A 16731-nucleotide genomic window follows, 5' to 3' on the forward strand; every position below is an offset into this window, starting at 1 on the left:
ATATATATATATATATATATATATATATATATATATATATATATATATATATATATATAATCTATATATCTCTCTCAACTGGCTCCAGAAAGTTAAACAGATTTGTAAATTACTTCTATTAAAAATTCTTAATCCTTTCAGTACTTATGAGCTGCTAAAGTTGAGTTGTTCTTTTCTGTCTAAGTGCTCTCTGATGACACGTGTCTCGGGAACCCCCCAGTTTAGAAGCAAATCCCCATAGCAAACCTCTACTACTCTGTGCAGTTTCCGAGACAAGCAGAGATGTCAGCGGAGAGCACTGGTGCCAAACAGAAAACAACAACTCGACTTCAGATGCTTACAATTATTGAAAGGATTAAGATTTTTTTAATAGAAGTAATTTACAAATCTGTTTAACTTTCTGGAATACCCCTTTAATTCATCATTCTTGGCTGCACGTCACCAATTGGTGAGGGTGACATGTGCCCAATAATAATCAGGAACAAGAAACGCTCATTGGCCTTATCAGCCAATATAAAAGGGCTTTACTGTAGTTTACCTCACCTCTGAAAGTGAAGCCATGAGTAAATCCACCATCGCAATTAAATATTGCCACGTCTATACAACCACAGGAGGTTCCACTGAACAGGCACTGAATATGTGTAACTCTACAGTCCCTGGGTGGGTACTGCCACTCACCATTTCACAAGCAGATGTTTCCACGTTTTTAATTGTTAGTATAAAGTAAAGGTATTCCGAGGTCTAGTAACAGCAGATTGGGTTTTGTTTTTTTTTTTGTGGGACAAACACCTTGAAGAAGTCAAAGGCACCTGCATAAAATCTATATACAACCTTTCAGGACATTAAATGTTGTAAAAAGGAATGATTACATTGGAGTGAAGAGAAGAAAAATAATCCCCATATGTGGCATGTCATGCTATGAAAGATTCCAGTAAAACCAGCATGACTAAGAACAGTGCCCTTCCATGTTCTCAGATGGCGGCGCTCCAGACTGGTGGAGAGAGGACAGGCAGAGCACCATGACGGACGGGCGGCTGAGGAGAGATCAGGCGGCTTCTACTTTCTTGTTCTCGGTCATCAAAAGAAAATCTCATGAATTATACTTTTCCAGGTATTGGAGGAAGAGAACCAGACATCCCTGTTGATGGTCCTAGGAGAATCTAAATAAAAGAAAAACACATATAATCATTACACAGCAAATATATACATTTACAACAAAGGTAAAGATGTACTTTCTTCTATAACTGTCCACTTCTTAACCCCTTAAGGATCCAGGGCGTATGGGTACACCCTGGCTCCATGGTACTTAAGGACCCAGGTCCAAGACACCCCTGGTCCCCCTGAAGAGATAGGAGATAGGTGGCAGGGGTGCCACCCCTCCTATCCCTGCTATTGGTCAGTCAGATGCGACCGACCAATAGCAGATCGGGGGCAGAGGGGTTAAAGTTCACTTCCCCCGTTCTGCCCACCCATGGTAATCTGGGCAGAACGGGGGAACTGTGCTGTGACCGGCGGCAGCGGTGGAGGTCCTTTACCAGCGATCGGTGGTGATCCTCTCTCCCTGGTGCGGCGATCCTACGGAAGCCGGTGAGTTGCCTAGCAACATCTGGAGAGCTACAGTTTGGAAACCACTATACAGTGGTCTCTAAACTGTAGCACTCCAGATCTTGCAAAACTACAACTCCCAACATGCACGAACAGCAAAAGGCTGTCTTGCATGCTGGGAGTTGTAGTTGCATACCTCCAGCTGTTGTATAACTAGATCTCTCAGCAGGCCCTTCGGCGATCACTACATGCTGGGAGTTGTAGTTTTGCAACAACCCCCCCTCATGTGAATGTACAAGGTACATTCACACGGGCAGGTTTACAGTGAGTTTCCTGCTTCAAGTTTGAGCTGCAGCAAATTTTCCGCCGCAGCACAAACTCCTAGCAGGAAACTCACTGTAAACCCGTCTGTGTGAATGTACCCTTAAAACACTACACTAACACATAATAAAGGGTAAAACACTACATATACACCCCCTTACACTGTTCCCACCAATAATAATGAAAAACGTATCGTACGGCAGCATTTCCAAAACGGAGACTCAAGCTGTTGCAAAGCAACAACTCCCAGCATTTCCAGACAGCCACTGACTGCCCAGGCATGCTGGGAGTTTAGCAACAGCTGGAGGCACCCTGTTTGGGAATCACTGGCTAAGAATACCCCTATGTCCACCCCTATGCAATCCCTAATATAGTCCTCAAATGCACATGGCGCTCTCTCACTTTGGAGCCCTGTCATATTTCAAGGAAACAGTTTAAGGTAAAAGGAAAAAAAAAAAAGACAGAAATGCAGGCGTAAAATGCTCTGCGGACGCACAAGGCTCATGAGTGAGAGCGCATCTTATCTTATAAAAAAAATAGGGGATAATATGTATGATCGCGGGAGTTCCGCCGCTGGGAACCCCCGGGATCTCCCTGCTGCACCCAGCACGTTCGTTTAGAGTGGTACAGCGCCGAAGGCTCGTGACGTATGGCCACGCCCCCTCCCATAGACTTGCTTTGAGGAGGCGTGGCCGTGATGTCACGAGCCTCCGCCCTGCACCGCCAGTCATCCAGCACAGAGTGGCGTTCGCTCCTTGCATCGGATGTCTGGGGTGCACAGCAACAGGACCCCCCGCTATCAGACATGTTATCCCCTAGGGGATAAGATGTCTAGGGGCAGAATACCCCTTTAAGCAGATTTCCGTATCAGCACTATGTTCACTATTCTGTGAAAAAGCTGCACATTTTCACTGCGGTTTTAACCCTTTTAGGGTAGGGTCACATGTGCAGCATATTTTGCTGCTTGTTTTCTGCTGTCGATCTTCCGACCCTTTTTTAATAGGTAGGAAAATCAGCAGCACAAAACGTTGCAGAAATTTATGCTTGACCCTACCCTTATAGTACCAATTGTTGGCAAAATTTGACTGAAGACTGACTGTAAGGGCTTTTACAGTACAATACATACACTGTGGATTTTATCCTGCATGGAAATTGACTTGTGGTGCAGGTTTTCAAACCCACAGAATGTCAATTTCTGTTGCAGATCTTCACTAATGCAGACAGTACCCTGAGGGGTTTGTCGCACAGTGTTGCGCAGCTGCTTTTGTTGCAGTTCTTCATCCAGTTTTTAGAGGCAAAGTACTTCTCCTTTCTGGTGGATCCAGCTTCTGGCTTTGGCTCAAAGAACTGAATTTACATAAAAATAAATAAAAAAAACACTATGTGAACCGCACACAGACTGGTCACTGAGCCTCACAATAAGCTGGCACTTCATGTTTTGTAGACATGGGCACCGCTCTCTGCAAGCAGGGTCCTTCCATGTGTAACATATTCCCTTCTTTCAGAAGCAGAATTCACTTATTAAACTGGTAAACATCTAACGCAGTGTTTCCCAATCAGTGTGCCTCCAGCTGTTGCAAAACTACAACTCCCAGCATGCCCGGACAGCCTTCGGCTGTCCGGGCATGCTGGAAGTTGTAGTTTTGTAACAGCTGGAGGCACACTGGTTGGGAAACATTGATCTAATGTCTGGGTACTTTCCCCATACACATACTGTTTAGTGTGAACGTGATGCTACCAAAAAGATCAGACATTAAAATTCAACATGCCTGATCAACCCCCCCCCCCCCCCCCCCCAACATCTGTCAGGAGAGGATGGCCAGTCTTGCCAAATAAACAGGCTCGCCAACCTAATATTACAGTCTCAACACACTCATGACAGCGTTGCTACATTCCTCAGATTAGTGTTAACGCTATTTATTTATTTTAACTTTATTTCGTTTTTTTTTTGCTGTATAGTATACCATAGTTGTCTGCACTATTGTGACCAAGAAAAGACATACAAGTAGACAATGGGAAACAGATTCTGCTGTAGCCATACAGGGTTTTTAGCATCCGTTTAACCCCTTAAAGACCACGGACGTAAATGTACGTCCTGGTTTGGCGGTACTTCGCGCACCAGGACGTCCATTTACTTCCTGTGTATGACCGCGAGCATCGGAGCGGTGCTCGCGTCATACACGGCAGGTTCCGGCTGCTATCGGCTGGCGGGGACCCGCCGGTAATGGCCGATATCCACAATAGCGTGGATGTCCGCCATTGACCCCTCAGATGCCGTGATCTGTACAGATCACGGCATCTGCGGCAATGCGCATGATAACATAGATGATCGGATCGCCCGCAGCGATGCGATCATCTGTAATGGTGGACGGAGGTCCCCTCACCTGCCTCCGCCCATCTCCCGGCATCTTCTGCTCTGGTCTGAGATCAAGCAGACAGAGCAGGAGATAGCCGATAATACTGATCAGTGCTGTGTCCTATACATAGCACTGAACAGTATTAGCAATCAAAGTATTGCTATAAATAGTAGAGATGAGCGAATTTACAGTAAATTCAATTCGTCACAAACTTCTTGGCTCGGCAGTTGATGACTTTTCCTGCATAAATGAGTTCAGCTTTCAGGTGCTCCCGCGGGCTGGAAAAGGTGGATACATTCCTAGGAGACTCTTTCCTAGGACTGTATCCACCTTTTCCAGCCCACCGGAGCACCGGAAAGCTGAACTAATTTATGCAGGAAGTCAGCAACCGCCGAGCTGAGAAGTTCGTGACGAATCAAATTTACTGTAAGTTCGCTCATCTCTAATAGATAGTCCCCTATGGAGACATAAAAAGTGTAATGTAAAAATAAAAGAGTTCTGAAAAATTAAAAAATTAAAAATATCCCCTCCCCGAATAAAATTGTCCCTTTTTCTCCATTTTACCCCCAAAAAGCGTAAAATTTTATTTTTTTAATAAACATATTTGGTATCGCCACGTGCGTAAATGTCCGAACTATCAAAATATAATGTTAATGACCCCGTACGGTGAACGGTGTAAATGTAATTTTTTTTTTTTAAAAGTCCAAAAATGCTGCTTTGTCACATTTTATTCACAAAAAAAAATAAAAAAAAATAAAAAGTTTTATATAGGCAAATGTGGTATCGATAAAAAGTAAAAATGACGGTGCAAAAAAATGAGCCCTCATACCGCCCTATATACGGAAAAATTAAAGTTATAGGTGGTCAAAATAGGGCGATTTTAGATTACTGATTTTGAACAAAAAGTTTTTGATTTTTTTTTTTAAGCAGTACAAAAATATAAAAGTATCTAGCCATGGGTATTATTTTAATTGTATTGACCCACAGAATAAAACACACGTGTCATTTTTACCATAAAGTGTACAGTGTGAAAACGAAACCCTCCAAAATGTGCAAAATTGTGGTTTTCATTTAAATTTCCTCCCTATAAAATTATTTTTTTGGGTTCGCTGTACATTTTATGTTAAAATGAGAGATTTAATTACAAAGTACAATTGTTCACGCAAAAAACAAGCCCCAATATGGGTCTGTAGATGGAAATATAAGAGAGTTATGGATTTTAGAAGGAAAGGAGGAAAAAACGAAAAACGCAAAAATAAAATTGGCCTGGTCCTAAAGGGGTTAATGTATACTTTTTAAGAGTATAAAAGTAAACAGATGTAGTGTGAACTCAGCCTTAGGGCTCGTTCACATTGCCATTGTACTCTGATAAATGCAGCTCCCTCAGCTAGTCAAGTGAACGACAGTAGTTGAGCAGAAAAAAAATTAAATACTGCAAGTCTTATTTTTTTTTCTCTGCTCAACTCCGGTAAAATACCAGATTCCTATCGTGACCCCATCGGGACCCCACAGTGTCAGTTGTGCTCCGACCCGATTTGAGTCAGTTTGGCTTAAAAATGGGACGGAGGACAACTGCATTGTGAACTTGGCTGTAGTCTGCCATTTCTGATGAAGATATAATGGCCGTCTGCTGTTTTCTATAACCTTACCTGTCTCTGTTGTAGCTGCTGCTGCTGTTCCATCTGCAGTTTTTCTGTCTCAAAAACTACTGGCAATACTAGAATCATGAATGAGGTGGTGCCTATCCATAACGCAGAGCGGGAAAAGCTGTGGAGAGCAAATAGGAATTAGTAAGCAAGTAACACAAATGAATTGTATTTGCCGTGTTCTTCAACCCGAGACACCGAAATCCTGAGCTAAAACACTTGTCCATGGAGGATAAAGGGCACATGGATGTGTGTGTGTGTGTGTGTGTGTGTATATACCGTATTTATCGGCGTATAACACGCACTTTTTAGGCTAAAATTTTTAGCCTAAAGTCTGTGTGCGTGTTATACGCCGATACACCCCCAGGAAAGGCAGGGGGAGAGAGGCCGTCGCTGCCCGCTTCTCTCTCCCTGCCTTTCCTGGGGTCTAGAGCGCTGCTGTCGGCCCTTTTCACCCCCTGGTTATCGGCCAGGGGGAGAGAAGGGGCAGCGGCACCCATTGCCGGCGCCGCTGCCCCGTTGCCTCCCCCCATCCCCGGTGGCATAATTACCTGAGTCGGGTCCGTGCTGCTCCAGGCCTCTGTCGTGCGTCCCCGGCGTCATTGCTATGCGCTGAACGGCGCGGCGCATGACGTCAGAGCGCCGCGCCGTGCATAGCAACGTCGCTGGGGACACACGACGGAGGCCTGGAGCAGCGCGGACCCGACTCAGGTAATTATGCCACCGGGGATGGGGGGAGGCAACCGGGCAGCGGCGCCGGCAATGGGTGCCGCTGCCCCTTCTCTCCCCCTGGCTGTCGGCGCCGCTTCTCTCCCCCTGGCTATCGGCGCCGGCACCGATAGTCAGGGGGACAGAACGGGCAGCGGCGCCGATAACCAGGGGGTGAAAAAGGCCGACAGCAGCGCTCTAGACCCCAGGAAAGGCAGGGGGAGAGAAGCGGGCAGCGACGGTCTCTCTCCCCCTGCCTTTCCTGGGGGTATATCGGGGTATACACGCGCGCACACACGCACCCTCATTTTATCATGGATATTTGGGTAAAAAACTTTTTTTACCCAAATATCCTTGGTAAAATGAGGGTGCGTGTTATAGGCCGGTGCGTGGTATACCCCGATAAATACGGTATATCATTTTTTTTTTTTAAATGTCACACTTGACAATATGAAACAATAAGACAACTTAATGCAGCCCAACGTGTTTCACAGCTTCAGCGATGTCATCAGGGTAATAGTAAAGGAATTACATTATCTTAGGAATCCTGTGTGAGTCACAGTCCTCAGGGCAATGTGAAGCCATATGGCCCTTTTGGTTAATTATTTAAAAAAATGAACAATTTAAATAAATCTAATCGTCTATATCACTGTCTTCCAAACAGCTAATAAGTCTTGGAAGGCTTAAAGGGGTACTCCAGTGGAAAATGTATTTATCTATTTTTAAATCAACTGGTGCCAGAAAGTTATACATTAAAAATCTTAGTTCTTCCAGTACTTCTCAGCTGCTGTATCCTCCAGAGGAAGTTATTTTCTTTTTTAAATTTCCTTTCTGTCTGACCACAGTGCTCTCTGCTGACACCTCTGTCCATGTCAGGAACTGTCCAGAGCAGGAGAGGTTTGCTATGGAGATTTGCTCCTACTCTGGACAGTTCCTGACAATGACAGAGGTGTCAGCAGAGAGCACTGTGGTCAGACAGAAAAGAAATCCAAAAAGAACCTTCCAGTGGAGCATACAGCAGCTTATAGGTACTGGAAGGATTAAGATTTTTAAATAGAAGTCATTTACAAATCTGTTTAACTTTCTGGCACCAGTTGATTTAAAAATAAAAATTGTTTTCCATCGATGTACCCCTTTAAGACATAATTTACAAATCTGTATAATTCTTGTATAACCTACCTGTATGTACTTCTACCCATATAGAAGAGAACCCAGGTGAGTTACCTACCTATAGACTTTTTTGGCGGCACAGACGGAGAAGTCAAAAGTCGCTCCTGCAGCACTCCGGACACCATTAGGAAACATCTCTGTCAGGCCCCACAGCCTTTCTGATAGAGTTTCGTCCAACTAGATAAGGGAACGTACATCACTGAATTAATTACCATATTAATGGGGTGAATCATTAAATAATGGAAAAAAAATCTGAAGCAACTATGGCAGTAGTCTCCAACCTCCAGCTGTTGCAAAACTACAACTCCCAGCATGCCCGGACAGCCAACGGCTGTCCGGGCATGCTGGGAGTTGTAGTTTTCCAACAGCTAGAGGGTGACAGTTCAGAGACCACTGCACTATGGCACTGACAGTAGGCATCATCATATCTGGTGCATATGATGGAGCAGTAAATAGACTTTTCTTTTTAATCTGATATGGGATTTACATTACTTTCAGGAGTCTGATCTAGCGCCTAAATTAACCCCTTAACGACGCCGGACATAAATGTACGTCCTGGTGATGTGGTACTTAACGCACCAGGACATATATTTATGTCCTATGCATAACCACGAGCATCGGAGCGATGCTCGGGTCATGCGCGGCTGATCCCGGCTGCTGATAGCAGCCAGGGACCCGCCGGTAATGGCGGACATCCGCGATCACGCGGATGTCCGCCATTAACCCTCTCAGATGCCGTGATCAATACAGATCACGGTATCTGCAGCATCGCGGTCACTAAAATGGATGATCGGATCGCCCGCAGCGCTGCCACGGCGATCCGATCATCCAGAACGGCAGACGGAGGTCCCCTCACCTGCCTCCGCTGCCTTCCACAGGTCTTCTGTTCTGATCTGCGATCGAGCAGAGCAGAAGATGACATAATACTGATCAGTGCTATGTCCTATGCATAGCACTGAACAGTATTAGCAATCGAATGATTTGTTATAGGGATTTGCTCCTACTCTGGACAGTTCCTGACATGGACAGAGGTGTCAGCAGAGAGCACTGTGGTCAGACTGGAAAGAACTACACAACTTCCTCTGTGATACACAGAAGCTGATAAGTACTGGAAGGATTAAGATTTTTTTTAATAGAAGTAATTTACAAATCTGTATAACTTTTCTGATCAGTTTATTTGAAAAAAATAAATTAAATAAAATCAATTTCCACTGGAGTACCCCTTTAATAGGGGATTTTCTGGAAAAAGACCCAGAAGCAGGGAATATAAAGGGGAGAATTCCAGGACTGCTCTGTAGTTGTTGATGTCACCTCCATTCAGACAATCACGGGACATGTGCACAGGATCGCAGAGGACAGTGATTATTTTATCAGGCCACTTCAACAGGGACTTAAAGGAGAACTCTGGAATAGGAAAATGATCGTCCATACTGCTGCCGCTTAGCCTATCGCCAGCCGAGTCGGGACTTCGCTGCGGCAGGTGATTGGCTGAGTGCAGTAGGAAGATCGCGGCGGAGGCCGGAGACGGATACCGGAGGCACTGGGGGAGCGAAGGAAGGTATGTACTTATTTTTTTTACTGCTGGCAGTATGGATGATAATTTTCCTATCCCGGAGTTCTCCTTTAAAGAGAACCTGTCACCAAATAAAACTTGTAATATAGTGTTCCTTGTGTAATTAGCAGACACTTTCCCATTAACTTTTTTTTTTTTTTTTTAAATCATCAACAGAAATATGTTTAAAATGTAATAGAAAAAACAGCCACTAGGTGGCTCTGTTTTGTTCCCAGCCACAATTAATAGTGACTTTGGTCTCCTCCCGACCTGGCAGGAGTCAAAACTCAGGAAGTGTTTCTGGCAGCACGGAGCTTAATTAACAGCTGCACAGAGCCTCACTGAAAGCTGCACAGAACGTGAGGTCTTCTAATTATCACAGCACTGCAAAGATGTGAGGGCAGAAGTTGTCCCCCAGCAGGCTTCAGTGATGTCATGCCTGCTGATGTCATGCCCACTTTCTCCTGCTGGGAGATTGTACTATATGAGCAAGAATAAAGTTATAATACACAGCTTTTTAAAGCTCTGATTTTTTAAGGGTGGGAGGGGTGTTAGGAGTAGTTAGGGAACATTTTGAAAAGTTTATTTGGTGACAGGTACTTTTTATGCACAGTCATGGGTTAAAAGCAAGAAGGGGGGGGGGGGTTAATAATCTCAACTCCCACCTCTTTGCCCCTAGACATTTTGTGTAAAGCCAGGGAAACCCCTTTAGGTTTAGGAGTATACTTGGGGGGGGTTCTGAATTGAATTGAGGTGGTCTGGTTTAAGGTCTAAATTAAAGGGCTATTGCATTCTAAAGAAGGTATTCCCCTATCCACAGAATAGGGGGTAATTAGCTGATCGGAAACCAAAAACTGTCATCAGAATTAACAAGAGGACGCACCCAGCGCTTCATTCATGTTCTATGGAGGCTGCCAAACTACAATTTGCGTAACTCCCATTGACTTAAATAGGCTTTGAGCAAATGGTGAGGAACCGCAAGCAACGCTGTTTATGTGACTCCCGAAATTATTCAAACAGTAGCCCACAGGGAAATGTCGTTTGCACAACTCCCATCAAAATGAATGGGAACTACGCAAATTGCATAACTTCCCTGCTTCACCTGCTTTTAGCTTTCTCAACCACCTCCGGCTGCTGTAAACAGGATGGAGGAGCCAAAAACCTGTAAGCAACAAGATGGGAAAACCATCTTTAATTTAGAAAATATGCCTCTCTCCCCTAAGATTCCTGCTCCTTTCCTTTTCTCCCTTGTTGCCTAGGTTACAGGCCACCACTCCACTCTAGAAGCAGTGCATGGAATCTATAAACTATGGATTGGGTGATTATATATATATATATATAGCCGAGGATACTGGAAATGGGCGCCAACACCCCAGGAGTATATAGAATAAATAGAAAACAAATGGTATTCCAGTCCTCAAGGCAATATATGTGTATAGTAAATGATAGGAAAATTCTCCTTTAAAAATGATAACGTAAATATTTAAGTAAAAAGTAATGGAAAATTCTCCTAAAAAAGGATGCGAAAATTCTCCTAATTCTCTTGCTTTCCATTACTTTTTACTTGCATACTTATTTTATAATTTTTTATGGAAATATTCCTATCATTTACTACACACATATATTGCCTTGAGGACTGGAATACCATTTGTTTTCTATGGTGCTTGAAATCTGTCTAATCAATCCACACACACAAAAAACACAATGCTCAACAAAAAAAACAGGGAACACTTAAACAACACAATGTAACTCCAAGTCAATGACACTTCTGTGAAATCACACTGTCCACTCAGGAAGAACACTGATTGACAATCAATTTCACATGCTGTTCTGCAAATGGAACCGACAACAGGTGGAAATTATAGGCAATTAGCAAGACACCCCCAATAAAGGAGTGGTTCTGCAGGTGGTGACCACAGACCACTTCTCAGTTCCTATGCTTCCTGGCTGATGTTTTGGTCAGTTATGAATGCTGGCAGTGCTTTCACTCTAGTGGTAGCATGAGACGGAGTCTACAACCCACACAAGTGGCTCAGGTAGTGCAGCTCATCCAGGATGGCACATCAATGCGAGCTGTGGCAAGAAGGTTTGCTGTGTCTGTCAGCATAGTGTCCAGAGCATGGAGGCGCTACCAGGAGACAGGCCAGTACATCAGGAGACGTGGATGAGGCCGTAGGAGGGCATCAACCCAGCAGCAGGACCACTACCTCAGCCTTTGTGCAAGGAGGAGCACTGCCAGAGCCCTGCAAAATGATCTCCTGCAGGCCACAAATGTGTATGTGTCCACTCTAACGGTCAGAAACAGACTACATGAGGGTGGTATGAGAGCCCAACATCCACAGGTGGGGGTTGTGCTTACAGTCCAACACCGTGCAGGATGTTTGGTATTTGCCAGAGAACACCAAGATTGGCAAATTTGCCACTGGTGCCCTGTGCTCTTCACAGATGAAAGCAGGTTCACACTGAGCACATGACAGAGTCTGGAGACACCGTGGAGAACGTTCTGCTGCCTGCAACATCCTCCAGCATGACCGGTGTTGGCAGTGGGTCAGTAACGGTGTGGGGTGGCATTTCTTTGGGGGGGGGGGGCGCTCACCCTCCATGTGCTTGTCAGAGGTAGCCTGACTGCCATTAGGTACCAAGATGAGAACCTCAGACCCCATGTGAGACCATATGCTGGTGCGGTTGGCCCTGGGTTCCTCCTAATGCAAGACAATGCTAGACCTCATGTGGCTGGAGTGTGTCAGCAGTTCCTGCAAGAGGAAGGCATTGATGCTATGGACTGGCCCACCCATTCCCCAGACCTGAATCCGATTGAGCTCATGTGGGACATCATATCTCGCTCCATCCACCAACACCACATTGCACCACAGACTGTCCAGGAGTTAGCGGATGCTTTAGTCCAGGTCTGGGAGGACATCCCTCAGGAGACCATCCGCCACCTCATCAGGAGCATGCCCAGGCATTGTAGGGAGGTCATACGGGCGCGTGGAGGCCACACACACTACTGAGCCTCATTGTGACTTGTTTTAAGGACATTACATAAAGTTGGATCAGCCTGTAGTGAGGTTTTCCACTCTGATTTTGAGTGTGACTCCATATCCAGACCTCCATGGGTTGATACATTTGATTTCCATTGACGAAAGTATTTCATACAATTAGTTCATTCATTCAGATCTAGGAGGTGTTATCTTAGTGTTCCCTTTAGATTTTCGAGCAGTGTATATCTATCCGATTCCAAGCACTGCTTCTAGAGTGGAGTGGTGGCCTGTAACCTAGGCAACGAACTGTCAACAAGGGAGGAAAGGAGCAGCAATATCAGAAGAGGGAGGCAAATTTCCTAAATAAATGTAATTGCCCTACAAGTTTATCTATGAGATGGGAATACCCCTTTAAGGTTCTGATCTCTTACAGAGGTTTCTAGGACCTTTAGATTGACGGCCGATCCACAGTATGGGCCACCGATTGGCGAGGTGCGGACATCCCCTGCCGATCAGCTGTTTGGCTCCCCGCACTATACATGAAATGTGGCCCCTGGAACCTTCCGCGATCCCTTGTATAATAGTGGTGCTAGGTAACTGCAGTTGAGCTCCCATTAAAGTGAATAGCAACCCGCTGTTGCAAAACTACAACTCCCAGCATGCCCGGACAGCCAACGGCTGTCCGGGCATGCTGGGAGTTGTAGTTTTGCAACAGCTGGAGGACCACAGTTTGGAGACCACTGCATTAGCTTGTTTCTTCCAGAAACAGCACCACCCCTGTCCTCAGTTTGTGTGCGGTATTACAACTGCTGTTTCTGGAAGAAAGTAACTATGTGTTTCTGATCCTGGATTAAGAATCACACGTTTGATCCCTGCCATTGAAATGAAGGGGGGGGGGGGGTGCACTGTTTCCTTATTAACTTTATTCCAATGCAGAATTGCCCTGCAGCTGCCAAGCAGTGATACAAGCCCCCCCCCCCGACAGATCACAGAACTATGCCTCGTCTGACGTGTATATCAGCGGACACCCCCCTCAGATCAGAGATGGAACCGGCGACATGCAGGACACAAGGAGCTGTCACGTGATGAGGGCGGCCGGGAGCTGGAACAGACGGATCTCACCTCGTCGTCATCTTCTTCCTCCTCTTCTTCGGTGTCCGGGTTCCTGGCTCCGCTCAGTGCGATTTCCAGGGGGAGCTCAGATGGGGAGGACATGTCCGCTCAGCGTGCAGGAGGAACACTCAGGGGTCACACACCACCGGAACTACGTCACCGGAAACTACCGGCAAAAAAAAAAAAAAAAAAAAACCGGAGCTAAAACGGCGAGCGCCATCTAGTGGTGTATTACAGAACTGCACTGCACACATACGCTGCGAGGTTTTTCATTGTGGATAAGTGTTAAGTATAACAATACTAAAAAAAGAAATAACAGACCCTCAGATTAATGCTCCCGGGTTCAGGCATATGTGTTTTTTTTTTGATTTTTTTTTTTTGAGTTTTTTTTTTTTTTTTTGTGTGTGTGTGTGTGTTTTTTTTTTTACATTACATTTATTTATTTCCTGACATGATGAATTTAGATTGTTCACCTATGTTTTTTTTTTGCTTTTTTTGCTCCCTACCAAAGACCGTTAACATTTTTTTTTTTGTTAGTTTTTTTCATCAACCAAGTCATATGAGGATTTTTTTTTCTTTTTCTGCGGGGCAAGTTGTGTAGCAAAAAGTACCATATGATGTATTAGGAAACCTGAAAACAATTAGTTGTGGCGTGAAATTATATATATATATAAAGCTGCAATTGTGCAATTTTTGTGGGGCGACCATAAATTGCTTTACGGTAAAACTGACATGTTATCTTTACGCTACAGGTCTGTATAGAGATGGAAAGGCTTAAAAAAAATGACAGAAATTGGGGGGGGAAATTTATTTTTTTCAAAGCCGTTTTTTTTTTTTTTTGTCTGGGGAAAAAATAGAGTAAGGAATATGTTCTTTTATAATGATAAATTATTTGATGGTATTCAAAATATATAACATTTAGACCTTCATGAAAGACATCTGAGAGGCTTAGCCTAGGTTCAGACTACGGAATCGCCAGGCAGAAAATTTCCGACCTGGAGATTCTGAGTGCGTCCAGCGCCGGCTGAATCAGTCGGCACTAGGACCGCGCGGACACTGCAGTCTCCAATAGACTGCAATTAGAGATGAGCGAACTTACAGTAAATTTGATTCGTCACAAACTTCTCGGCTCGGCAGTTGATGACTTTAGTCTGCATAAATTAGTTCGGCTTTCAGGTGCTCCGGTGGGCTGGAAAAGGTGGATACAGTCCTAGGAGACTCTTTCCTAGGAATGTATCCACCTTTTCCAGCCCACCGGTGCACCTGAAGGCTGAACTAATTTACGCAGGATAAGTCATCAACTGCCGAGCCGAGAAGTTCGTGACGAATCGAATTTACTGTAAGTTCGCTCATCTCTAACTGCAATGTGTCCCATGAGCATTTCTGCCTGAAGAAAGAGCAACACCATTCTTCAGGCGGAAATTTCCAATGGTTAAATCGTGATGTGAACATAGCCTTAGAATGCAATATGAATTTTGATGTCTATGCGTTTTAAAGAATAGTTTGTTTACTTTATGTTATGGTTTACTACTTTAAACAATTATTTAAAAAAATTGGCATTTGTTTTCTGGTTTATGGCATTCATCATGTGGACATCTTTATTATGTTGAATCTGTTTTTTTTTTTTGTTTGTTATATATATATATATATATATATATATATATATATATATATATATATATATATGTGTGTGTGTATGTATATATATATGACATTTTTTATTATTTTTTTTAACTTTTTTGGTCTGGGGACATATGAAGTACATTAATCTGTTTAACTGGCACTCCACTAGTACTATGGCAGACTGTACTAGCAGATCTGTCACCGCAGCTATGGTCTCCCTTGGGCTGCCATGACAACTGATTGGCACCCCTTGATTGCCAATTACAACTCTGACACCCATGAACTCACTAGATGTTGTGACCGCTATTGATTGCAGTATCTGGACAGTTAAAAATACATTTTTGCTGGACAACCCCTTTAAAAAATGTGCCCAGGCTGTTTGAGGCCAGTGATAGGCTGAGCGTCAATGTTCCGTGCTGACCCCTGCATCAGGAAGTAAAGATAAGTGGAGACCGGGTGCCGTCATTTTGCAGGCTTTGGGGCCAAAAGATTTGTACAGGCTTTTTTTTCCCCTATTTTATCAGAAAGCCTGGCCTCTTATGCTGGACAAGCCTTTTAAATGGTCAGCATTGGACGAATCCAGTGTTTCCCAACCAGGGTGCCTCCAGCTGTTTCAAAACTACAACTCCCAGCATGCCCGGACAGCCTTTGGCTGTCCGGGCATGCTGGCAGTTGTAGTTTTGCAACAGCTGGAGGCACCCTGGTTGGGAAATACTGGACTAATCTCTAAAGTTAGTCAGTGACAGCAGGTGCCAGCTGCAAAAAGCACCCACCATGCATGGAGAAAGCTGAGGTCCCAAGCCCATCCTATACTTCTCCTTTCAATCAATACTTAAAACCTTAAAGGGGTCATCCAGGAAAAAACTTATATATATATATATCTCAACTGGCTCCAGAAAGTTAAACAGATTTGTAAATTACTTCTATTAAAAAAATCTTATTCCTCAGTACTTATGAGCTTCTGAAGTTAAGGTTGTTCTTTACTAAGTGCGCTCTGATGACACGTGTCTCGGGAAACGCCCAGTTTAGAAGCAAATCCCCATAGCAAACCTCTTCTACTCTGGACAGTTCCCGAGACACGTGTCATCAGAGAGCACTTAGACAGAAAAGAACAACCTTAACTTCAGAAGCTCATAAGTACTGAAAGGATTAAGATTTTTAATAGAAGTAATTAACAAATCCGTTTAACTTTCTGGAGCCAGTTGATATATAAAAAAAAGTTTTTCCCTGGAATACCCCTTTAATCTTGTGTATATGTGTTCGCTTTGCAGTAAAAATGGCATGTTTGCTGAATTCTGCGGGTCAGTAGGATTATGACGATACCACATTTATATACTTTTTGATATTTTCCTACTTAGGATATGGGGTAAATATCTTATCAATGGGGGTCCGACCACCGAGACTTAGCCTCAACATTAAAGGGGTACCCCGGTTGAAAACTTTTTTTTTTTTAATGAACTGGTGCCAGAAAGTTAAACAGATTTGTAAATTACTTCTATTTAAAAAAAAATCTTAATCCTTTTAGTACTTTTTAGCTGCTGTATGCTACAAAGGAAATGCTTTACTTCTTGAATTTCTTTTTTGTGTTGTCCACAGTGCTCTCTGCTGACACCTCTGTCCATGCCAGGAACTGTCCAGAGCAGGATAGGTTTGCAATGGGGATTTTCTCCTGCTCTGGACAGTTCCTGATACGGACAGAGGTGTCAGCAGAGAGC

The 16731-nt window shown here is 44.1% G+C and overlaps 1 protein-coding gene across 1 annotated transcript; it reads right to left on the reverse strand.

Annotated features, from left to right (window-relative positions):
* Nucleotides 1-693: 693 nt before the first annotated feature.
* Nucleotides 694-13554, reverse strand: TOMM22 (translocase of outer mitochondrial membrane 22). Its single transcript, XM_056528212.1, has 4 exons — nucleotides 13403-13554; nucleotides 7806-7924; nucleotides 5873-5990; nucleotides 694-1160 (listed from the first exon to the last, which is right to left on the reverse strand). Exons 1-4 carry the CDS (start codon nucleotides 13493-13495, stop codon nucleotides 1098-1100), a joined length of 393 nt encoding a protein of 130 aa, XP_056384187.1. The 5' UTR covers nucleotides 13496-13554; the 3' UTR covers nucleotides 694-1097.
* Nucleotides 13555-16731: the final 3177 nt, after the last annotated feature.

The sequence above is a fragment of the Hyla sarda genome, chromosome 6, assembly GCF_029499605.1.
Source record: "Hyla sarda isolate aHylSar1 chromosome 6, aHylSar1.hap1, whole genome shotgun sequence".
In the NCBI taxonomy this organism is placed as follows: domain Eukaryota; kingdom Metazoa; phylum Chordata; class Amphibia; order Anura; family Hylidae; genus Hyla; species Hyla sarda.

Bases quoted from the DNA above. Each gene is read 5' to 3' on its own strand.
- TOMM22 (XM_056528212.1), bottom strand. From the start codon at position 13,495: ATGTCCTCCCCATCTGAGCTCCCCCTGGAAATCGCACTGAGCGGAGCC. The intron at 7,925-13,402 runs GTGAGATCCGTC...TCCCTTATCTAG, and splicing joins AGGAAGAAGATGACGACGAG to TTGGACGAAACTCTATCAGA. The intron at 1,161-5,872 runs GTAAGGTTATAG...TCTTTTATTTAG, and splicing joins AGCAGCTACAACAGAGACAG to ATTCTCCTAGGACCATCAAC.